This window comes from Anneissia japonica, unplaced genomic scaffold (genome assembly GCF_011630105.1).
Source record: "Anneissia japonica isolate Jap-2015-1 unplaced genomic scaffold, ASM1163010v1 scaffold287727_len1644234_cov201, whole genome shotgun sequence".
Lineage (NCBI taxonomy): Eukaryota > Metazoa > Echinodermata > Crinoidea > Comatulida > Comatulidae > Anneissia > Anneissia japonica.
Window position 1 is genome coordinate 468,868 of NW_022713615.1, and position 25,508 is coordinate 494,375.

Sequence of the window (25,508 nt, forward strand, 5' to 3'; positions counted from 1 at the left end):
GGTCCCCGACGATAAATCGGGTCGGGCTGCGTCGGCCGACGCTGTCTGAGTTGGCCTTAAAAGGTGCACAGCCAAAATCGGACTTGTAACGTTTCTACTGCAAAGAAAAAAGCGATTTTTTGAAAAAGTGATTTTTAATCAATTTTTTCTTTTCAGTAAAAACAGGTCCTTATTTACACATTAGCGTACTGTCTTTATTGATATATTGCTTTATGCATATGTAATATACTGTTTTGTGATTTTGGAAGAACGACTTCAAAATTTTTTTAAAGAAATTTAATTGCTTATATAAAAATGAAAAATTCTACTTCTTGGCTGTGACAAATTAATAAAATTATTATAATAAAATGGAAGTACAATTCAACTTTTATGGCATCACCAGTCGTTATCGTGATAGTAATTGAAATTCGTCATCAATCAGCTGAATCTTGACGTACGACAAGCAAAAATAGACTGACCTGTCCAATTTAATCTACCGCATACGAGGTGAGGTGTACGTTACTCGGGTAATTTTGACATATAAAGATTATTAAGAACAGCGTTCGCATCATTTGCGACTAACATTTCCACTGACTTAAAACTGGTGACTGTTGCGAACGAAATTAATATCTAACATTTATGAAAAATATTACAGACTGCCAGTGGGATGTGATCATTCAGAATTATATAAAATATCTTGTACGTATTTGGCATGTTGCCAGCAGTGGCGCTAGATGCTCCCTGCTTATCCCATCATGATGGATGAGGCTGTTTTGTCATTTTTAGGTGTGCATGGAAAGCAGCAGGTTGTCTAGTTATTAAGTTGCTATTTATGTTTTTTCAATCTTTCTCCCTGATTATCATGTTGTAGAATTGTCTGTCACTGTCCGTATTGACCTAAAAATCTAAAAAATTAGAACGAGAGAACATTTTCTCCTTGCCAATTGATAAATGAATTGTTCGCTAATTAATAAGTTGCTGAAATATAATTTTTCATCATCTTTTAAATATCCTCAAATATTCTGTTATAAGTCAGTTCACTTAATTGATTGTGATAGTGATATTAAATAATAAACAAGTGAGGAAAGTCATGGTGAGTAGAAAGTTTTGGGTGAAGATACGGCCAGGTCTTTGAGGCGTATGATTGGTTGATTCCCGCATGGGCGGTCAAAGGAATGACATTTCCTATGCCGAGGTCAATACGTCAACTTGATGATTAGCCATGGACAAAAAGTCACAGCGAGCCATTCAGGTAATGACAGATGGCATAACAAAACTAACTATATCTACATGGATTCCCATCTGTGATGAAACTGTCCATCATCAAATTCTTCTGGTAGTGAACTTGGCTCATCTCCTGTCTTCAGCTAAAATTAATCAACTTCTTTATGGGCTCCTATGTTTCCCAGGGGAGAGAATATTTCCTTACCTTGTTATATTAGGTGAAGGTGTTTAAATTATAAATGAACTTGTTTTTATTAAAGTGCTAATATGAATTTCAGCACTGTCAGACCTATGTTAAGTGTCAGCCTGGTTTTTTTTTTTTCCATCATCAATTGATTATTCAACCGTAGGCAACTTAACTTCGATACGCTTTCATTTCAGCCAATTCATTAAATCTTCGCTGTATGTGAAAATGATGTTGCTTTAAACTTAAAGATGACCTAAGTAATGCTTCTCCTACAGTATAGGCCTGCTATAGAATATTAGACTTGAAATCAATTCAGGCATCATACAGTACAATATAAAGCAAAGTAAACAATATTTCAATTACTGTAATTTTTTTTTTCTATTTACACCTACACTAATGTATTGAAGCTAAATAAGAATGTTTTTTCTCTGATTCTGAAAAATAATAATCAATCAAAAAAATAATAAAAAAATAAAAAATAATAAAAAATAATCAATGTAAAAGGAAAATCATTTTCACCAACTGGAGTGAAAATAAACTTTATAATAGTCAGAAATGTAGTATCTAGATGTCTAGGTAAAAGGTCAGAAACCAAATCCAAGTTGGAGCTCAAATCCTATTGGGACCTTGATACTTCAGTCAACTAAACAGAATTTATGTTAGGTCTCTGTCGAGCTTGGGCCAATTTCAAAACTATTTAATTATTATGTTTTTGGACTCTATGTTTATTACTCGCAATTAATATTCATTGAAAATATTTTTGTTTTATAGATATTGGTTCTGAGACTGTGCCACCATACCACGGAGGCTTAATAGACCAAACGTTTCTTCCTTTGGAGGGAGATGCCAGCGTGTCACCGAACAACAAAGTTCACTATACTTGGTATATCCGTGGTACAACTGGTTCTACTATACTGCTCAACTTCTTAAGTGAGTTTTTATCTTAAGCTACATTATAACATTATACTTATCATAACTATAACAGATCAAACTAAATTTTTGTATAAAGTTATATCAACATCTGAGAATTTTTTTTTGTTTTAAACCTTCTTGAATTCTTTCCACTATCAAATTTTATGTAACAAATTTGTGTGATGTGCATGATGGTGTCATATTACACAAAAATATGGGCATATCACAGTTTTTTATGTCACATAAAATTTGATATTATCAAGTTTGTATCATTAATCTTTCTATTCCTCATAGATAGGCCTATATTTTTGGTGTTTTCTATACTAATGAAAATAGTGGCTTGGTTGTATGATTGCATTAAAGAGATCGTTGGAGGTGGATAAAGGCTATCCAAGATACTTAGTTCCATTGGAAGCATTTATATTATGATCTATTGTTGACTGGTTACATTCTTGGAGAAGGGAAGGGAGGGGTGATTAAGACGTTGATTTTGTACTTGTTATTCTTTTTGTCTTGAACACATCATTATGTATGTGTGCCACTGTTGTAAAAGTGTCCTTTCCAAATAAAGAAGAATATATATAATGGCCACCATGTATATGCGTGTATATATATACACTTTATGTGAATTATCTCTAAATTTGAAACAGATATTGAATTAAAAGCAAGTACTCTTGAGGTGTGGGATGCGGATGATTCCAAGGTACAAATCCAAATGGGCAGTATACGGTCTCAAGCGAACATCGACCAAGGAAACCGTCGTTCTCTGTTATCCGATGGCAATTTTATCTATGTCCGATGGGTAGGAGAAGCAAGGCAAGGAGACAGTATTCAGGTCGCTTATGCTTTCATCAAGAAGGAGCAAGGTAAATGTTAACATCAGATTTTTGTTATTGGTATTCTCTAAAGCCCTGTCCCCACTATCAGAGTTTCATTGACAAAAAACTGTTGTATGCCCATATTCGGGATGCTCATGCCTATATATGGTCATGATGTGATGTCATCATGACCATATTTAGGCATGTCATGTTTATGGCAAATAAAATGTTGATAGTCTGGACCGATACACTATTAGACTCAAAAGTTTGATCAGAGACAATTGTCTGATTTCCAATAGACTATACTGTTAGTTTAATCAGACTTACTTCAATTAAAAAAACTACAGTTTAGGTATGATGTTGACTTTTCGATCCTGGGGTTCACAGAGCACAGACAAACACTGGTAATTACGTAGAGTGAAATGCCTAGGCTTTGGATATCCCCTAGTGGTAGTTGCCAGGTTAACGGTACAATTAATAATACATTTTAGTCTCAGTTTCCTGTTTCGCTCCCAATATTTTTTACAGATTTGTACTTCGAGTTTAAATTAAAGGTCAGTGGAAAAAGTCTGTAATGTATATTTGGGTTTTCCAAGTCTATTTTTTTTTTTCAATCATTGTCAGTGACTTCTCATGCATAGCGTATGCTTTCAGTAAAGTTTTGTTATTTAAATTTGTTTTTACACCTTTGTGTAAAAGAATGTTATTAGGCTATTAACAAGCTGCTATTTCCTTCATAGGAAATGGAACAGAGATATAAAGATAATATTTTATGTAAATAATATTTTACTTCATGATTTTCAGAAGAAAAGAATGCCCCATGTTGTGTTTATTACATTCATAAAAGGACTATATATCAGCTTCCGCATACAAATAGATAAAAGGGTGTAATACTTCACATATAACAGATAAGCTTTACAAATATATGACATGATATATGATGGAAAATTCCATTGAGATTCAGAAACGTTTATCGGACAACTCAATTGACTTATTGAGATATAAATCCACATTACCAGAGCATGCATTTTATGAGTATAAAAATCTGTTTGGGAGTTGTATTTGTCTGTTAAATATAAAGATTAACCTCAGATTTCCAGGTATTTTAAGAATTAAATAATGAAATGCGTCATGTAAGTGTATTTTGAATGGTGAAGCTAAAATGTAGCAAGTCATGATGTAATATATTACTAATTTAAAACATAAATGAATTATGTTATTTATATTTTATTTATGCCTACCTGTTCGTTAAATTGTGTATATTATTTTTGTATTTTCTTTTTGTATTGTAAGATTGCCTCAAAAGTGTTCATTGGAGAGTGGTTTATGAGAAAGAAGACATTTGTATAATCACTATTTCAATTCATTAACGATTCATGCAATTAATTGATATAATGCAATGAAATAATCCTTTATTTTGATGACATTTATATCATGTTAATTTAATCTGTTTATATTATTGACACTAACATCTAGTTAACATTGATTAGTTGATGAACAGCCAATGAAATCATTGGGAACGAGAGGTGTCCTTGGTCTGTGTTAGTTTCTCACCGAGTAACTCAACTGCACGCCTGGTAATGATAAATGTAAACAACTGATGTTTCATTGAGAAATCAGATGGTTAATTAGAAATGATCTCTTTCTTTAAGATGGTGATGGAGCATGCGGTGAGATGTATCTGCCATGTCAGTTTGGCGCCGATTCTGTGTGCATATCGAATGAACTGACGTGTGATGGGATAAACCATTGTCACGACGGGGAGGATGAGGATGAACTTTTGTGCCTGACCAAAACAAGAAGTGGTAGGTTTTTTCCCCAAAAATCAAATTGATAAAAATATATTGTCAAAAAAACTCATGTGAAATAGAACTGTTGATTGTTCGCTCCAATAATGAATATAATAGATGTTGTGGCTCTGACCTACAATAAAGGAACCCCCATTGCGTACAACTCCTTCATGCTCAAGAAAGAGGCGTCTAAACCATTTGGATAGATTAGACACTCTGAATTGATTTTGTACTGAATGAAAAAACTAACACACAATTTAGAAGTGTACCTGTTATTTCGTGCCTGAGAATCTTTGAAAATAGACCTCCCTACTCAAAATTATGGAGAAACAAGGATGATCAACTATTTTACTACATAGCCTACAATAACTAAAAATTACATTGGTTTTATCAGAAATATCATAGTGCAAACATTGTTAATGCCTCCTAACTGCTATGCCTCATTAACAGCATACTACGGTTTTAAAGGAGTTAAATTAGAAATTAATATCATCTTTCATTATGATTTGATCTACTTTTGTGACATCCAGCAACCATTCCTACTATATCATTTTCTGTTGGGAATCAGTTATATGTAAATAAATGCCATTGAAGGATTTAGTTATGGTTGATTAAGGTGATAAAGAAGTTTGGCTGTTATGGTAGGATGCATGTTAATCACGAACAAAACTAATTTCACAATCCCATACACTGTACATATCGGAGGTGATTGTCATAAATATGTTAGTAAACATATTTTATTTTCGTCCCTTGGAAAATCCACATTGTGGAAATCCATATTTATTTTCATTTCCCTTGCTTGTTCTCATTTTTTTTCCATTCCATTCCTTTATTCCCCTTCATTTCCATGCTCAGTTCAAGTGGTTAGTCCCACACCGGAATATCTGTGCCCAGACGAGTGCCTACACGGGGGCTCCTGTACAGAACTGGGCCGATGCGCATGTGCTTTTGGATTCTATGGCTCTAGATGCCAATATCCAGGTGAGAGAATGAGAAGATAAGGCACTACTGTGCTCTTTTTGGCTTGTCTTGTGTTTTTTTGCATGTTACCAAATTATTTTGTGCATTTTTTGGAATAGTAATAGATTAGAAATTAGTTGAAAATTGCTTGTGCTTTAATCAGTTTATGATAATGGTAATTATTATTATTATTATTTCTATGTCAATAAAATTATAATAACAATATAATAGTAATAAATAAAAATGATATATTGACTGGACCTGCAACTTTGATCAAAGCATTTACCTGTCAAATCTTTGGGATATTAGCGAAAGTTCGCACCCTTACGATAACGAATACGATACGTCATTATTAATATCGTCATTCAACATTCTTGACAACATGTTGTAGGAGCTGAATATGATCCTTTATTTATGCAAAACGTATGAATTGCCTACGTTATGACAACTATGCCAATGTGTGGAAGGCTTGTCTAAACATTTGGTGACGTAACCCTATTCGTTATCGTTTTCGTAAGCTTGTGAAAAATCCCTGAATATCTCACAAATAAAAACTTAAGCCATTTAAGATCAACTGGTCTATAAAAGCATTCCCTGTAAAGTTGCTGAATAAGTTGTCAATTTAAAATAAAGTAAAGACATAATGAAATCTTGCTTTTGGAGAATAACATTGTAAAATATAAATTATGTATTACAAGGATTTGTATATACTACAAATTTAATGAATAATTGCCGTAGGCAATAGGGCAATAACAGTTTTTACATTATTTTTTGTACTGCCTTTTTAGACATACTATTCATTGTTGGTGAACTGTATCTATTAACACAATTAGGGCTGTCAATTGAATGTACGGAAAAGGAACTTACCTGGGCAAAATAATTGCAGAATCATAAGACATTTCAGTTCTTATAAAGTAATAATTTGTGGTTATTTATTGAGTTTGGCTCTGCAACTGAAAAATACACTTGGCAGCCCTGAAGAAGGAAAAGCTACTAATCTATTAATATATATGTGTTTCCTGTGCTTAATGATATTGTTGCCTAACTATTAATAGATTACTAAATACCCCTTTCCCCCCCCCCCCCAGGAGTGGATCCAGAAAAACAGGGAGGGGTGAAGAATATTTACTTTGTAATCTATGGCATTTCTAGGCTCTAACCTTTAGCGTAATATATGTATGTGTACAACACTGGAGGTTTTTTTTTTTGAGATGTTTCATTTTTCATAACTATGTTAGTTATAAAAAAAAAAAATAGAAACATCTCATAAAATTGATTTTATTATCATGTCGTCCTGTAATCTTCCTTGTCCCAGTCATTTGGTTAAATTTATTCGGCTATCGAATATGAAAATTTGTTTTTTGCATCTTAATGTGATGCAAAAAATGTTACCTTTGAACCATTGTGTTTCAAACTGTAGTTGCAACGCATAAGGGACTTTTAAAGATAAAAGGAAAAGTTGATGATGTGGATAGTAATTATCAACTATTCAGACAGTTAAAAAATCTTTTGACATTGTTTTTGTAGATGTGCGATTATGGTTGTAATATTGTGCGATTATGCGTGTAATATTGGTGTAACTAACAAAAATGCAATGTCTGAGTTTAAATCAGGAAAACCCCAAATAATTCATTCAAAAATATTAAATTATGTATTTAAATTGATCAAAATAGGCTAATACTGAAACTCCTCAGTGTAATTTAAGTGTGTATGCAAAGAATGTAAGGACAATATTAATTGTGTGGGCTTGAATCGTCGTTGAGTATTGTAATTGGCGAGCATGTACAGTCGTTATCTCAGTAAGACTTAATTTCAGCTGAAACCTGAGCGAGACATTAAAACAGTGTGCATTTACTGTATGCCTACTTACTACTGAATGTGAAAGTAAATATGGGTAAGAAATATGATGCTTTGCGAGTCTGTGGACAAGAGAACATACACATATTCTTTCTTGATTCAAATTATACTTGATGATTTGTGCATATTTAATATCATGAGATGCGCTAAATCTAAACAATCAAAATTAACATATATATAACAAATATAGATTTAGCAAACATGGATTTATTTATTAAATTTTAATCATGTGACATTTAAAACAATAATGGTCATGTGACCCTTTAAAACAACGAGAACAATAGTACTATAGTACGGTAGTAGTATTAGCACCAATAATGGAGTACGTACTAAGTTGAACTTGCCTAGTTCAGCCAGCATTTGAACACAATTATATAAATTGGTATTCATTGAACATGCATTTACAAAACCATACTTGTAATGTTAACGTGTTTAGTTACATGCTGAAAATAGATCAACAAATTACTAATGTTTTGAAAACGATGAACAATCTGTCACACAGAAACTTCACCATCATCAACTATGCCATGAAACTAGTTCGCATTTCAGTGCTTGGCAACATCTAACTTATAGCCGCTACAACATTGTTTGAGACCGTCTCTCCACCTTCCCCAAAATCATAAATGACCTTTAATATGTAGTCATTGTTACTGTAACAGTTGATCACGACCACTGGGTTTCAAATTCCAGTCTATTTTACAAATGACACAACCACTTTTTATAATATGTAAGTTATTAATATGAAATTGTCACATGGTGAGAAGTGTTTTTGTCATTTTCACATGATTTTCTTTTTACGTGTCATACATTGTCCTAAAAGAAATTCACAAGATTGTGACACAAGCCAATCGGATTCCATATTTCAAACCTACATTTAGAAAACTTAAAATATACTGTAGGATGATGATGGATATACATCATGTTATGCTTACCAATTGATGTGTCTAAATTAAAGAATTTTTTATGTCGTGTTACATTTTATGTCAGTTACAAAAATGTCACATGGCTTTACATCATAAATTTTGTATTTCTGAGGACGATTGTTTTTGCTTTTTTGATGGTTTTAACATTGCCTTCTCTGTTCAATTGATGTAGGCCCTACTTTATTATATTGTTTAATTTTACTGTTATATGCTTGTATGTAAACATGTGCGCACATGAATTCAATCACACTTTTTTGTCAGTGATGTTGTAAATGTTAATTCTTATCGATTGATTCCATTTCATAACTTAATATTTTTCATAGATTTTATTAAGGAATTTCCTGTTTGCTAGCAAACTTGCATTGTTTTAATATATTCTGGCTGTTTAACAACTTATTCCTTTGGCCTGCATATATCTTTTCATTGGTATTGACCTGTTGATTTTTTTTTTTTTTAAATTGCATTGAACTATCACATCATTACTCTAAATCTCTGTCCAGACTATCAAATTTTATTTGACAAAAGAACTGTATGGCCATATATAGTCCTGATTTACCTATATATGGTCATGATGTGATGTCATCATGACCATATTTAGACATGTCACAGGACTTTAGAACTATACTTGCCTTTCAATTGAGTCACGCAATTTTCATGTTTTGAATATACCTGCCTTAATTGTAACCATAGTCTTGGCCCAAGTAGAAGTGTAATGACCAGAGAGTAACCCTAGGGGGCTCAGGTTTAAACGTAGTCGGTCAAGCATAGTCAGGAAAAATTATCTCCGACAAATTTATTGGGCAATTGGGAAGTTGCTCCCAATTAAACACTTAGGGTTTTCGGACCTGCAAGCTATGGTGATTTCCTTTCTTAACGAATCATGGAATCCCAGGCCAGTAAAAATGGCAAGAAATTTCTCGTGCGATTTCCTTCTCAGCTATCATTTTCTTTAAAGGTATACCATCTTGGGTATGTGGCAATTCTGGGGTGGATGCAGGATTTGGTGGTAGGGTGTGCGTGAGAGTCCATACCACTTCAGCCCAACCATATTTGGGGCTGTGGCGAGAACATTTTGAGAATATGGACCTCAAGGTGCCCAGAAATTGCACTCTCATACCTTTAAAAAAAATTCATATAAACAATACAATACAACCACTATTTTTACAATGTAGGGGGATGCAATCACACCTTCTGCACCCCCTCCCCCTGCATCTGCCCCAGTAATTGTGGAATTGCTTATTTACAAGGGACACCTCAATAAAGTCTAAGCAAGACTGCATTATGTTAATTGGCATGGAAAGTATAAATTTATTCTCTAAACACAGACAGCATAACTTTAAGATGCTGGGGATTTTCTTAGCAACTTCAGCGACTACTGAATTTATCAGCATGTCTGATAAGTTTTCCCCTTTGCAGTTGACTCATTGAGTTGTGTATTTCCTTGCACATGGGTCTTGGAAAATGCGTAAAAAATACAGCGTGCAATTTTGAAATTAGCTTGGACTGCACAGTGCATGCAGCATGAGAATGCACTATTCAGTCAGTCGTGAATTATAAGAATTTGATTAATAATCCTAGGTTTTTCCAAAGTTACTTGCAGTGAAGGCTTTCATTTTGACTTTTGTTTCTTTTTAATAGGCCAATACCCTAGCTACTCGAACATTGCTGCTATTATTGGCGGTGCCGTCTGTATCTTCTTCCTGCTACTGTTATCGTGCATGGCGTGTGTTGCGTACATCCGTGGACCGCAGCCAGGCAGGGACATTAACGGGATCCCACATTTGATAAGTGTCGGTAAGTATCAACAAATTTTGTACCTTAATATACATATCATGTTTTAAAAGATTGTGTCTTTGCAAACTCCTTGTTAGAATATTATTGACTCCGACACATTAACATTTACTTCAAAATTTTATGTCATAATATATAAATATTTCTGTTACTAACACTCAATTGTAAAATGTACTGACTTAGAATTATTATGTTTTCAAAAATCAGAATTTCTAATGACTTATTGGTAAGCTTTGTGTTTGAACATGTTATCAACCATCAGGATTATTGAGGGTATCCAATATGCCTTTAATTATCAAACCAATCTGAACATACAAGCATTTAGAAGCTGACAATGCGTACTGGCTAGGGAGTAATTTAACCTTATGGGGAAGTGTGTTAAACTCTTCGTAATCTGTGTTAGATCATTAGTATGAAGAATGGCGACGACCTTATTATTACCTCTACTTTGCGTAAATCGTTGCGATAGTAATAATCAACTTTTCCATCCCATCATGCAAGACTTCATTCTAATTATGTGTGGTATGAACTAGCTGGATGAAAAACATGTGTATGTTTACCTCCTTGTAGAAATATATTGGCATGTTATGAAAACAGGATATTCATAGTTACGGACTTGTAAGCACACCAATCTTCACTTATAAGATAAATTCATCGGGCATCTTGAGTGCTTTTTCATTATAATTATTAGCATTTGTGTCCCATGTCCATGTCATATTTTGAACAATGTTATTTTTGGCTTCGTAGAACCAATTGGAAGGATGTCATCGTTTGACGAGGCAGCAGCCATCGCTCATAGTGATCTCCCACCATGTTACCTCGAAGTAGTATTAAGTAAAAACTACCGCACAGCAAGCACCACAACGTTAACTAAGATCGACGAGTGCGAAGAGATGCCCGATCAGCCCCCTTCCTATGAGCTGGTTACATCTTGCGATAAACCAGACGCAAAGGTTTTAGAGGTACAGTTGAACGCTGAGACATGCCAACCGGAAACAAGAATATGGGAGCACAGAAGTAAATCAAGAAATCTTGTAAACGCAATGAAGAAAAAGAAAAAAACAAACAACCCCTTTTGTCAACACTGCAATAGACAATATCGACATGAGTGTCGTGTGAACGAAGACTGGGTTTGCTTGTGAACCAGATCTCTACTGTAAATAAACATGTATATTGATTTGTATAAAATTTTGTATATTTCTGAATGTAAAAATTTTCTGTGTATGCATAACATTTTTATATGAATTGTAAATTCTTTTAAAACTTGTTGTCTATTAATGAAGTAATATTTTGTTACGAATTTAGAATTTGTGTTCTATTGATGGTGACAGTTTTGTGTTGTGTACAAAATGCTAAGTGCTAACTCATTAATTTAGTTACATGTAGTCTTATTTACAAGTTGAAGTTATAATCATAATTAATTTTAGATGATTTTAGATGAAGAATGTTATTTTCTCATATGGTTACCATGTCAATATGGTCACCATGCCAATGGTCACCATGTCAATATGGTTACCATGTCAGTAAAGTTACCATATCAACATGCCTACAATCTGTATTTTCTACAGACATTACCCAAGTATTAACAAAAGCAAAAACTTTCATCATCAGAAATTACTTATTGCAAACAAATCTATTTCTAAAGATTTATTTCACCATTATCCATATAAAAAAATCTGCAACAGAAAGATTGGGATATCGCAGGATAAGGATTAGAATGTGAGATCTCATAGATGATGTGTTAGTGAGAGGTTCTGCAGATCTGTGGATTTAAAAATAGGAATGCACATTAAAATAAGATCTTGAGGAAACAGCTTCTTAAGTAAGTGCTTAAGATGTACGATGCATTTCCTTTGTCCATAGAAAGCAATTCTTTTTCGAGCATAACTTCGTAATTTAATGAAAATGAACTTTCTTTTTCTGGACCGCAAACAAATGTCATTAGGCTTTTGTCTAAGTGAAATCTGAAATGTTAGAATTTCATCCCTTGATTTATATTATTGGCTTCCATATAGGATATTAATTGAGCTTTGTAAGTTTAAATTCTTAGCAACATGTATCATTTTCAGTGAGTCATTGAATGGATTGTTACTGATTGTTTGGTTATTGTTTTGAAATGGTGCTATAACAGAAATTGCGTCAAAGTATCTGGTTAGTGGTATGAATCAGTAGTGGGCTTCATAAGTAGACGACTACATTTATCACTTCCCGAGATCTCAATTACAAATTGAAATGATCTAAAAAATTAATTCTTGTATCCTCATTACTCATTGCTGCTGTTATTAATATCAGCAACAAATAGAACATTTAAATTCTTAGTTTATATTTAAATGCAACAACAAATTCTGTTTAAGTCTGGTTTCGCTACTGCAATTTTGCAGTGTAGCGATTTTAAGAAAACAAGAGAATGTTTTAATTCTAATTTATATTATTTTAAATATAAGCAATCATCTCTCACCAAAAATACTGGATTAAACCAGTAATGTATTCTATCATTTTGTTTATTTTCTTGTTTTACGATTTTGATTATGTTTTTATGTCAAGCCAGATATTGGCAAAGATTAAATCAATGCAATTAGAAATTTTACAAATGATGTTATCTTGTTAAAATTGTATCAATTGATGAATATAAAAATACTTTGTCACTTTATATTTTCCATGATCATAGATTACATTTAATCATTGTTTCTATCAGTGAAAATTATCTTAGATTAAAAATTGACTATTAGGTGATCAAGATCATAAGATTAAAATATTAAAGAGCCTATATGTTGCCATGGTGATCAATGTAAAATAGCAGGGTGTAAATACAAATTATATTCTAGAATTCTTACAATGGTCATTCCGCTTGGAGTGACTGTTAAGTGTTGAACACTTTTACCAACCATATTCATGTTTTCTTTTAATTTTGTGCAATATACAATTGAAAACTCATTGAATAGAAATGCAAATCCTTTCCCTCATCTTCTCTTAACCATTTATTACCTCTGTTCTGCATCTAGGCTAACCTCATCTATTTCCCTTCCCCATCTAGGTTAACCATGTTAATACCTCTTCCATTAAGCCAAGCCCCTTTTCTACACAATGTGTTAAGCTTTCTCTATTGAATCTCCTATGTTTCCTTGTTTTTTTAAATCAAGGCAGACCCATTAACATGTTGGTATCTACACTATTCCTGTATCCCATCTATTCTTTGCTGTATCTAGGCTAAGAGTTACTGGTTAACCAAATTATGTCACTCAATAACGTGTATTAATGTGCAACTGATGAAACATTTAATTATGCAAATGAGATTACAAACATGATTATTATTTGTGTCTGGACCTTTCACTTGAAATGAGTACCGTATTAATGTTTACAGTCTTATACTAATGAAGACAGCGTATGCTTCAATGGTTTTAAAAACAGCAGTACTATAAATTGTTGGACTGTGGCCCATAAAAACAGTTGCCCCTAGAAACAAAGGTCATGGCAACAAGTGATATAAAAACAAATGTCTATGCAGTTAACTTATAGAATAATCCTAATATTTAGAGCATTTTATTAAATGTTAAGAAATTGTTATTTTATTATATTAAGGGTGGGTTGGTTGTATCCTTTTATCACTCACTCAGTCAACTCTTCACATTTTTACAGTGTATGTCTTCAAAATTCTCGAAATAAAATAAGATTTTTGTAAGAATTCATATATAATTGTTATGTTTAATAATATTACAGTAATTAATTAATGTTATTTAGTATTATTAACAATAATGTTATTATGTTTGTTTACAAATGAACTGTGCTTCCTATAAATGAATGTGCATGTTAAATAAAACTTTGTATAAAAAATGGGAAAAAACTGTATACAATATTAAGCATGTTAAATTTTCATCTTGCATGGGACTGTGGGAATCAGTTAACATGTGTTCATATGGAGATGATTGTAGTCAAATGCTGATCACAGTAGTGGCCATTTTGGTATGTTTTACTATGTTTATTGTGCATTCACATTATGGTTATTCTCTTGTGTTTTATACATTTTGATTTGAGTACTGTTCACACACAGATGAAAATATCCAACTGCAAAATGTGTTGAGGTGTACATGACAGCCCTGTTCACATTGTTGATCGTTTTCATTTGTGTGTGACCACTGTACTTATGGATTAAAACAATCTAATACTGAAGCAAAACATTAAATACTCAGTAATTATGTAAATGGATTTTAATCAATGTCGTTACTAACAACTTTTCTGCCAATTTGGTAATTTGTTGACCATTATGAATTTTGTATTTGATAATTAGGGTGAAAAATACTTTCATCTTTGTTAACAAAATATTATTTTAGGCTTGTGCTCTGTCGATTTTCACTCACTAGCATCTGGTTTCTTGAAATCACGCATGGTTGGTAGTGTTAGTTGATGATGCATGCATCCGTACGGTCAGAACAATATGTGGTGATAATTCTTTTTTCTATTTGAAAACTTAACAGTATTTTTTAAGTGTTTTCTCAAATCGTCTTTATTGAATCAACTTTTTCGATATGTGCCTTACTTAGGATAGGAATGCCAAAGAAGAAGTTGTGTTTCTCATTGAATTTTGTTTTCTAACATTGACAAGGTATCTTTATGAATAAATAAAAATAGAACACTACACTTGATATTGTCATGTACATTCATTTAAGTGGTTAGTTATGAGATGTGAAACTTGTACTACAAAAGAGGAAACTGCTGGATCGATTTAATCTACTAGGCGAATTTATTCGCCTGAATCGAAGCATCAGTGCATGCGCGTTTACATTTCTATCACATTTTTTCGCTTAAAGCTGGTTATCCACTAGGCGAATTTATTTGCGCGAATCAAAGCGTCGGTTCGCTTCCTGATGAGCTGTGATTGGTTGCGCATTTTCAGTTCAAACTACCGAACTAAACTCCAATAGAAATGTGAATGCACATGCACTGACGCTTCCGATTTGCACAAATAAATTTCGGCGACTGGACAGCGTCGGTTCGCTTCCTGAGCTAGCCTCTGATTGGTTGCGCATTTTTCCGCTTCGCAAAAACTCTGATACGCAAATGTGCATGCGCATAAGCGGACGCTAGTGAAAAACCAGTTTAAAGCCTGTTTTCCGCTAAGCAAATTTATTCGCGTGAATTGAAGGCGTCGGTTGGTTTCCTGAGCTCTGATTGGTTGCGCTCTTCTTTCGCTTCGCAAAAAGTAGAAACTGTTCGACCACACTATTCCCTGGTTCGATCTACCGATTTCGCTGAATCGAAAACACGATAGAAATGTGAATGCGCATGCGCATAAACAGACGCTTTCGACTCGCACGAATACACATTCGGAAGTGCAAAACAGGCACTGCTTTAATAGTAGATGGAAACAGGTAGACAACATGCAATACCTACGGTATATACTGTAATTTTAAAAACATTGGCAGAATGCGAAATATAAAAAAAAAAAGGTTTCGCTCAACAAAATCGATTGATAAACAGACCTGAGAATAAGAATATCAGAAATGGGCCCAATATTTCAAAACCGGGATCCAGGGGCGTCGCCGGCCGGCCGCTTCAAAATCTATTTAGGTAAATAAGAAGAGTTGCCAATTTGAGAAATTCAAAAACAGGGAAACAACTAATAACAATTTCCGTCTGTTTAATAGTCGCACCCGTGACTCTTAATTATTGTTAAATGTTCTTGGAACATTTGTTCGCATTATATGCAAATATCTTTTCGAACCATTAATAGGACGTCAATGCCATTAAGCCTACATCAGATAGTTTTTGGCGTACTCGTCTATATTGATTAGATCAACTAGAAATACGATTTTTGAAATTCAATAATCGTCGAAGATTAGTACAGTAATTGATTCCGAGATCACCTATCTAGTACTCATGGATAACTACTATGAAGAAGGTAAGGAGAATGGTTCGCAGGCGCAGCTTCACACAACGGTACGGTACATAATGCACACAAAGAGGTAGCCAGGATTGATACATTTGAATCGCCTTTAGTAGGCCCCGACCGAATAGCTTAGGCCTATTCGTAGGCCTGAAATGACGATTATGTGAAAAATAAAATTTCGCCCAAATAAAATTTCGCGCAGCATTATTCACAAATATTATTAAAAATCACTTTTATTCAATAAACATATAGGAAAACATTTAGAAAACTCCCTATGATAACGTTCTTAACATAAATGACAAGGGGACAGAGCTCAAACATTAAAATGTAAGAAGACAAAAGAGGAAAAGAAAGAGGAGAAAATTACAGGCCCTAAGTATGTGAAGATGATATTCTTCGATTCCTACTATCTTTCAACTTGATGCTTCTTCGCTCCAATATAATTACATACCGTCATAAATCTTTCGACCAATAAAATGTGTTCTTTCTGAATATTTTTTTCTTCTATGATTTAAGTTTGAGGTGAAAAAACGTGGCATACTGATTTATAAGAAGACGAATTCCGTTTTCAGTATAATTCCTTAGGAGGAACATTTCGAATGCACATTTAAAATGATCAAATAAGTAATTGTTAATTTCGAATGAGACACAAACCGATACAATTCAGTTTGTGTGATTTTCAAACTTCTTAGCCTCGAAAATCCTTTATTCAAAATTGTATCAAAGCTCAAAATAGGCAGTACAAAAAAAAAACAAAAAACAAAAAACAAAAAAAAAACGCGCTCTGAGCTAGCTGCTTGGCCATTAACGAAACTAGTTACGCGAGCCCGGACCGTTGATTTTAAAATACTATAATTACATTAACAGAGTTATGATTTTTTTCTGGCTATTTAAACACTCAGAAAATGTGCTTCCGACACTGTGAATTGCGAATGACTTAAACATGCCCATAAGCACTATAACTTATCAGCTCGTGCTATACGTTCGGGATCACATGTTAATGTAATGGCTTTTCCTAACCCATGAAAATCATTTACAATTTACATCAAAGTTTGACACAAGTCTGTTAACTGATATTTGTACTTAAGTTATTTTATAGATCCACCAGTTGTATGATCATCGCCTATATAAAACCGCTATAATACTTGTTAATTTCGCCCCTAATTTTATTTCCAATATATAGTCTAGACTTTCTATACCTAAAACATGAGCATTATATACTTGAATTTAAATAAAATCGTACAATATTTTTCGGTAAGCACTATGGCAGAAACGTGTTTATTTGGCCATTTACTGTACTTTGTAATTTTCTTTGTGATGCCATGTTATAAATTTGTTGTAGGGTCAAATAAATTAAGTCTAGAGCTTGGAAAAAATTATCACCGACAGATTGTCTTTGAAAAGCAAGTTCGGAGGAAGTGAAATCAAAGAATGAAGCTGTAGTCCAACAAAGTCTTAATCAAATTGATCCAAAATAAAATCATGTCAAAGGTGAATCAAGAGTGTGGCCATGTGGCGCCATGCCACGGAGATCTGATGTCCCCGAAATGGTGGGGAGATATCTCCGGTGAGAGCGTAAGTGGGCCTGGTCGAGCGTCGCTCAAAATCTCTCTCAAGGGTAGGCTAGTGGACGAAACCCTGGAAACTACAACAATTTAGGAATTTCGAAGTATTATTCAATCGGATTCTCTGCATGCTAATACGACCTATGTAAAAATACATTTTTTGACTGACATGGAGTTCTTTTTTCCCCGACGAGGGGCCCTGCCCCCACCAAATGGCGTCATCCTGGGCGTGGTGAAAGGGCGAAAATCTCATATCTAACATGAAATCATTTAGTAAGATATTAAAATGACAACAATTTTGCACCTGGACCCCAACACCAACACCGCCCCCGGGCGCGCCCTCTCTTGGGCAATTATAGGTCCTTGGTTGGCACTTCGTACACCCCAGCAAAACAAGTACGTGATCTGCCCTGACTGGTTTTGTTTCTCATCATAACCCCTATCCCTAAGTTCCATCCCAGAATGTTATAATAACGGTACAGTTTGGTATTCAAAAGGGTTTTTTAGAACCATAAAGACTTATCACGTAATTTCGGACTAAATATCTTTGCAGACAATGGTGCAACGTTGTGTTAAGCCCCGTCCAAGCCATCAAATTTAATTTGACAAAAACACGTGAATTGCCTAAATATGGTCATGATGACGTCACATCATGACCACACCATGACTATATAAGGGCATACAACAAGTTTTTGTCAAAGAAAATTTGATAATCTGGACGGTGGTTTAGAGTTATTTTCTGACATCCCAACCAGAGTTGACTCAATAGAACATCACATTACATCTTACTCGCGAGTAACACACCCGTTAAGCTTGATTAAGCTCGTCTACACTATCAAATTTTATGTGACAAAAATGTGATGTGCCCATATATGGATGTGTCCATATATGGCACGATGACGTCATGTCACATAATTTCAAACGGTATAAAGAAAAGTTTAACATATTCAACTTTTTTTGATGTCGTCTGTCAAAATGTTGTCAATTGTTTTAAGCTCTGCTACACTATCATGTTTTATGTGACAAAAATGTGATATGCCCATATGGGCACGATGACGTCATAGGGCCTATCACATAATTTCAAATTGTATAAAAAAAAAATTGAACATGTTCAACGTTTTGATGTTGTCCGTCAAATAGTTGTCAATTATTTTGAAAAACACATTTTGACCAATAAGCAAACAAAACAAATCACAACAACCAATAGAATTTTATAATTCAGTTTCATAAAAAAAATCACATTTGAGGCATTTTGATGATATTGTTCCATCACATTTTATGTGACGTTTTTTTGATGAAATAGTCTTTTGATAGTCTTTAAAATCATGACCAATAAGCGAACACATACAAATCACAGCAACCAATCAAGACATCACCTTTTTTGAGGCAGTTTGATATATTTTGATGATATTGTGATATCACATTTTATGATTTTTATTAAATTTGATAGTGTAGACAAAGCTTTAGGAAAGTTAATGTATTTTTTAAAAAGAACACTATTAAAATCATACGTCCTTGAGTTGCTATTGGGATTTTATTAATTTCCGAAATGCGTTGATGTTTTACTTGACAAGCGTACGCGTAATCCGTGCCCAAAGGTGATAGGCTATTAAAACATTGATATTCCAATTCATTGAAGAAATCGAAATTAACTGAAAGTGCAACAATTGAAGTCGCTAACTTGATATAAAATGCATCAACAGACTTGGTGGTTGACATCGAAAATGAACATTCACGCGAGGGCACGCACGCGTAATCCTTAGAGACTGAAGCGAAGTCTTTGCCTCCACTTTACTCTCATTGATGCTGTTATAGTACAGCGCTGTTAGGCTTATAAAGGTGGCTCGAAAAATGAAGAGCTAGTTCGGGAAGTGTTTGTTTTCAAACGGCCATAGATGGATGAATCTAAAACATACACGCACTTATGAGTTGATACACAAATATTTCTTTGCGTTCTAATACTTAATGCAGGGGTGGGATCCAGAGATGTCCGAAAGGGGGCCGACACTACCCTAGGGGGTCCGGGTTCATGGCCTCGAGAAATTTCCCCCACTCCCTAAATCCACCCCTGTTATGACTCTTGGTAAATTATTTGCACAATGATTGATGTTTCATTTAGCTGTGGCTCCTGTACTACCTTCGACGAATGCACATACGTACCGGGATACTGAAAAACTCTGAATAGGCCTATTAAAATTATTTCAGCCTTTACTTAACAATTACATTTTAGATTATTTTTAGCTTATAGCTAAGCCATTTTGTATCTCAAACGAGATCCTGTTAACTCACAAAGCAGTGTTGTTTTCCATTATTTTGTCTTTTACTTACCGTGGGAGCGGTTTGGCGGAGGTTGAGCTGCTTCTCAACCTAGAGGTCGGCGATTCAATTTCTCGCTGTGCATTTTGCTTGTGTCCTTAGGAAGGCACTTTACCTCAGTTGTCTCTCTCCACCCAGGAGTAAAATTTGGTACATGCTAGGCTCAAATACAAAATGCGCTGATTTCAGCTGCAACATTTTGGAATTCTTCCTAGAGAAGCTAAGTATGTATTCCATATGGCATGATTCAGTGACCGGGGGTAATAATGTGAAGCGCTTAGAGGCCTTGTTGGCATTAAGAGCTATATAGGCCTAATTCTAACATATATCATTTATATATATATATATTCTCCCGAGTCTCCAGCTCAGTTATGCGGCGTTTGACTCAATACCATGTGTCCAATGAAGTAATTACATTATATTGTTAACCAGATAGAAGGATATAATCTGTCTCTTATACACTACACATATATCAGGCATAGTCCTAGTGGCGCTGACAGTAATACGAACGCCATATAATATAATAGTTATGCGGTGTCTCTTGATCGATTAGATGAGTGCCTTGAACAGGTAGTGCTAGCCTATTGACAAGTCCTCCGAGCACGCATCTCTCCCGGCGATCGATCAGGTGAGCTATTTTAGGCGTAATATTATTAACCTGGATACGCTAGACAACGTTTCGCAATCCTAAATGTTATAAGTTCAAAATAACACGGGCAACTGGTTAAATATGACAGGTTTCTCTAACACCATGTTTGGACACCATGTTGGGAATATATTAGACAATTATACCTATGCTCGTTCCAATTTTCATTAACTGTTAATTTGAGCGGGTATTTCTAATCTCAGGGGAGAGATCTTAAAGGAATGACGTCAGTGGTACAATCAATAAAATTACAATATTTACTTCCTGCTTTTTTTTTAATTATGTAATTTCATTCGAAATTCAATAAGAACATAACGAGATTTAAAAAAAACACCAACCCTCATTGCAACACTCTCTAGCACGGAGGTTCGTGCGGATGTGTGAAACAACAATGTTAACTTGATTACTTTGGGTTAATGTAGAAAATGTAGTGGAATTACTTCATTCTATCTAGCAGCACATAAAACATTAATATGCATGTTTTCGAGCAATTCCATCACCAAACAATTTACACTAAGCGCCATTAGGAATGAATCGCAACCGTAACGAATGCTCTATAGTACGCTTTGGCATAAAGCTTCCTCTTTGGCAAATTAATTTAATATTGAATTACTGCAAATCGTTGGAAATGACAGTAGAATTTATGGGTTGATAGAAATTTGTAGTCTACCGTACCGTGTTGGGAAATTAATCCAATAGACAGGTAGTACACTCCAGATATCATACCCTATGTGGATTATGGTCTAATTGTAGATTTTGTTTGCGAAGCAACAACCCTGCTATACGCCCTGAAAACAATTAACATAACATACTGCCTGTATGTCTACTTATATTGTACGGTATCATATTAAATACCAACTCGCGTATCACACGATACGTTATGGGTGGCTCATAGGAAATCAATGGGTGTAGGCCTAATCCCATGTTGATTTTAACTCAGAAATTCAACCCTTCTTTTGTGCATAATATAGGCCATAGGCCTTATATGATTATCTTACCATTACCCGTTTATAATTTGTAAAGGCTATATTTTTCTTATCGGTATATAAACATTGTACAATTAATAAGAAACATCATTTGTTCTTATATTTTAAGCACTGTTCCTATCATTTACTTATTGTTTATGTATATATAATATAATTCTTATGTATATAAATTTGTAACGTGTTTATGTATATATATAGGCCTATATATGTATATATGTATATATGTATATATATATATATATATATATATATATATATATTGTATGTATGTATGTATGTATGTATGTATGTATGTATGTATGTATGTATGTATGTATGTATGTATGTATGTATGTATGTATGTATGTATGTATGTATGTATGTATGTATGTATGTATGTATGTATGTATGTATGTATGTATGTATGTATGTATGTATGTATGTATGTATGTATGTATGTATGTATGTATGTATGTATGTATGTATGTATGTATGTATGTATGTATGTATGTATGTATGTATGTATGTATGTATGTATGTATGTATGTATGTATGTATGTATGTATGTATGTATGTATGTATGTATGTATGTATGTATGTATGTATGTATGTATGTATGTATGTATGTATGTATGTATGTATGTATGTATGTATGTATGTATGTATGTATGTATGTATGTATGTATGTATGTATGTATGTATGTATGTATGTATGTATGTATGTATGTATGTATGTATGTATGTATGTATGTATGTATGTATGTATGTATGTATGTATGTATGTATGTATGTATGTATGTATGTATGTATGTATGTATGTATGTATGTATGTGTGTATGTGTGTATGTGCGTGTGTGCGTGTGCGTGTGCGTGTGTGTGTGTGTGTGTTTTTGCCAATATTTATTATCATCTTTAATCAACACCAGTGAAAGTGTCCTTATCCAAGTATACTTTCATGTGGTTTACTGTTATTCATTGGGTATTACGCAATACCTCGAGAAAAAAACGTGTCCTAATGGTAAAATCCAGGGGTCTATTTAAGCCTCTTTACAGTTGCTCTCGTTACGGTTATCAACCATATCATCTCAATCAATTTGTATTTATATCTAAGTTTGGACAAGTGCGCATACTTTGGATCATTCGCCAACTATTTATAATTCAATAAATGTTGTTGATAATCTTGAATGTCAACATATTATCCTCATATATCAGTATGTTCGATTCGTACACGGAACAGTCACTTTTTAGACTGTCATCTAACCTTCATTATTTAGATAGTGAAGCTGTTTTATGAAAAAAAATAAATAACATAGAGCTGATTTTTTACATGATTTTAGCACCCTGTGATTGGACGACAAGCATCTCATCAAGCGTGTTTATGGTAGTTCCCACATGGTCACGTGATACTTTATCGGGCCCGTATCCTCCTCGTTCCTGTTTAAAATTACAGACACTATGAGCTGTACATCTTTTAATTGACTGTGATGTAGAATGTATCATTTACATATTAACGCATGCACACCGATCACCCCTGACTAAAGACTAACCATGTTATGTTAACAGAACTTGTTAAAACCATGTAAATGGGAACTAATGTCGCAACTCATGTTCACTTTTCACACACAGTTAACAATTAAATACAAACGTATTTCAAAATTTAAGCGCTAATTAAACACTGTGACATTCCAAGAAGCATTAATATTGCGACAATGTTGCGATGCAGCAATTGCCAAGAATCATGGAACACTTTTCCCCAGGCCATTACCGCTCCCTCATCGTGAACTTTCTAATGCTTCTACCATTATCAGATTAGTTGTGCTCAATTTCTCCCGAGTCTCCAGCTCAGTTATGCGGCGTTTGACTCAATACCATGTGTCCAATGAAGTAATTACATTATATTGTTAACCAGATAGAAGGATATAATAGGTTTGAATTTTGAATTTTTGAAATGAGAAAGTTGTTAAAAGTCACTATTGTCAAAACATGCATCTAACTGCTACGAGAATATACCAAGTCTCTCACTATCAGAACATACTTTTATTGTTAGGCCTATTATACAGCACTTCAACAGTTCGGGCCGCTACTTCCTAATTTCTTAGTAGGTAATTAATTATGTATTCATATTTATGTATTATTATAAAGCTTATATCTCGCACCTGTTGTAATTGTTCGATCAACACACAATTCCTGTAAACAATATCGCTTTCGTTAATTATTGTAAAGACGTCCGTGTGCTACTGGAATTAGATTAACAGTAAATAATAATTGACAACAGGTGAGCATTCAGCCAATCAGGAAGTAGATCTCCACGGGTGAAAACGGACATTTACTGTCGTCTTTTATAGAATTAAACTTACTTTGATCTGGTTATCAACATTGCGTTTTTGCTGCATTTTAGGCACGCTTGCAGTGACGTACCCTTTAACGACCGTGTTAGGCCTTTATTGTTTGATGAGAGGAGGTTCGTTTGACAAATTATTACAATTTTTTTCTTGAAGTATAATTGTCACGACAGCGATTGAATCACTTTGGGCTGTTTCACTGACTCATTTGCATTGATGTATAACGTTTACCATAGGCCTATAGCAAAAGTAGGTCTACCGTAAATGACCTAATGACTGTGGTGCTTATACAATTTTTGGAAAATTAAATCAAGAACAAATTTAACTGTTAAAAGTCCTTGCTTTACGGCACTTTTCAAGAGCGAGGGACAAGTTATTGGAGTGTTAAATGGTATAATTTGACCGTGCAGTCATATCTGTTTTATATCGCATTTCCATGTGTGTGTCGCGTTTCAAAAATTAGTGTACGGGGGAAATGGTTTGAGAAGGGGACAAAGAAAATATTACGTTGGAACTGGGGAAAGGGGAGATTTTCCACTATTCCCCCTCACGCTGGCGTCGCCACTGAACGTAGGCACAGGCCCTGTGTAGCGTAAGCGTATTCAATTGATTGTGTGCATGCTTGCAATGTCCTGTCAAATTAAACTGTATATAAATATGAAGAGAGTTTGTCTATAGATAGGCCTGGGATCATGGGTGAAGTAGCAGAATTAATCTCATGAACCGAACTTACGCGCCGCGGAGAAAATGGATTAGGTTGCTTAATTCGAATAGGACATGAAGCAAATGAAGGAAACCCCGTTGTTTCATTAGTAATTTATTTTCTACTTTTCATCGAATCCTCAGCTTTATAACTCGGATACTAAGAAGTAAACATAGTCACGAGTATAAGTACGCGGGTGTACAACGAGAACAGACCGATTGTTGGCAAATTAAGATAAATTATGTACACGGATGTGAAGGAGTAATCGCAAGAACCTTGGCGATTTGAAAACTTTATTTTGATGGCAACAGGTACTGTACAGTATGTTGAGTGAATCTCTTGCCTTGTATAAAACGAACGGTACAGCGTCTCATATTTTATTTTTGGCCTATATCCCATCCTGTAATTGGCCATGGCGTTTTTGGATGTGAATAAATTGTTTGTTAAAATTTTACCCAAGCAATTGATTAAAAGGAACTAACCGTAGAGGTATCAAATGAATAACAATTATGATGCCAAGATAATATTTTAAAATAATAGTCAAATGAATTGATATCATGTTATTACAGTACTTTATAATAATAATAATAATAATAATAATAATGATAAAAATAATAATAATAATAATAACAATAATAATAATAAT

The 25,508-nt window shown here is 34.0% G+C and overlaps 2 protein-coding genes across 3 annotated transcripts in view; both read left to right on the top strand.

Moving 5' to 3' along the window:
* The window catches only part of LOC117108536, a 26,403-nt gene extending 11,327 nt beyond the window's left edge, over positions 1-15,076 (top strand). Inside the window, exons 5-10 of one of the 2 annotated variants that reach the window (XM_033250577.1) lie at positions 2,162-2,320; positions 2,953-3,168; positions 4,773-4,925; positions 5,766-5,891; positions 10,289-10,444; positions 11,189-15,076. In XM_033250577.1, the coding sequence (XP_033106468.1) occupies positions 2,162-2,320; positions 2,953-3,168; positions 4,773-4,925; positions 5,766-5,891; positions 10,289-10,444; positions 11,189-11,583 (1,205 nt within the window). In that variant the 3' untranslated portion in view covers positions 11,584-15,076. The remainder of the gene's footprint in view (positions 1-2,161; positions 2,321-2,952; positions 3,169-4,772; positions 4,926-5,765; positions 5,892-10,288; positions 10,445-11,188) is intronic. The other variant, XM_033250578.1, reaches the window with a different exon arrangement.
* Positions 15,077-16,220: 1,144 nt separating this feature from the next.
* Positions 16,221-25,508, top strand: part of LOC117108569 — a 30,319-nt gene continuing 21,031 nt past the window's right edge. Inside the window, exon 1 of the mRNA XM_033250628.1 lies at positions 16,221-16,337. The gene's annotated coding sequence lies outside the window, so the exon portion shown is untranslated. The remainder of the gene's footprint in view (positions 16,338-25,508) is intronic.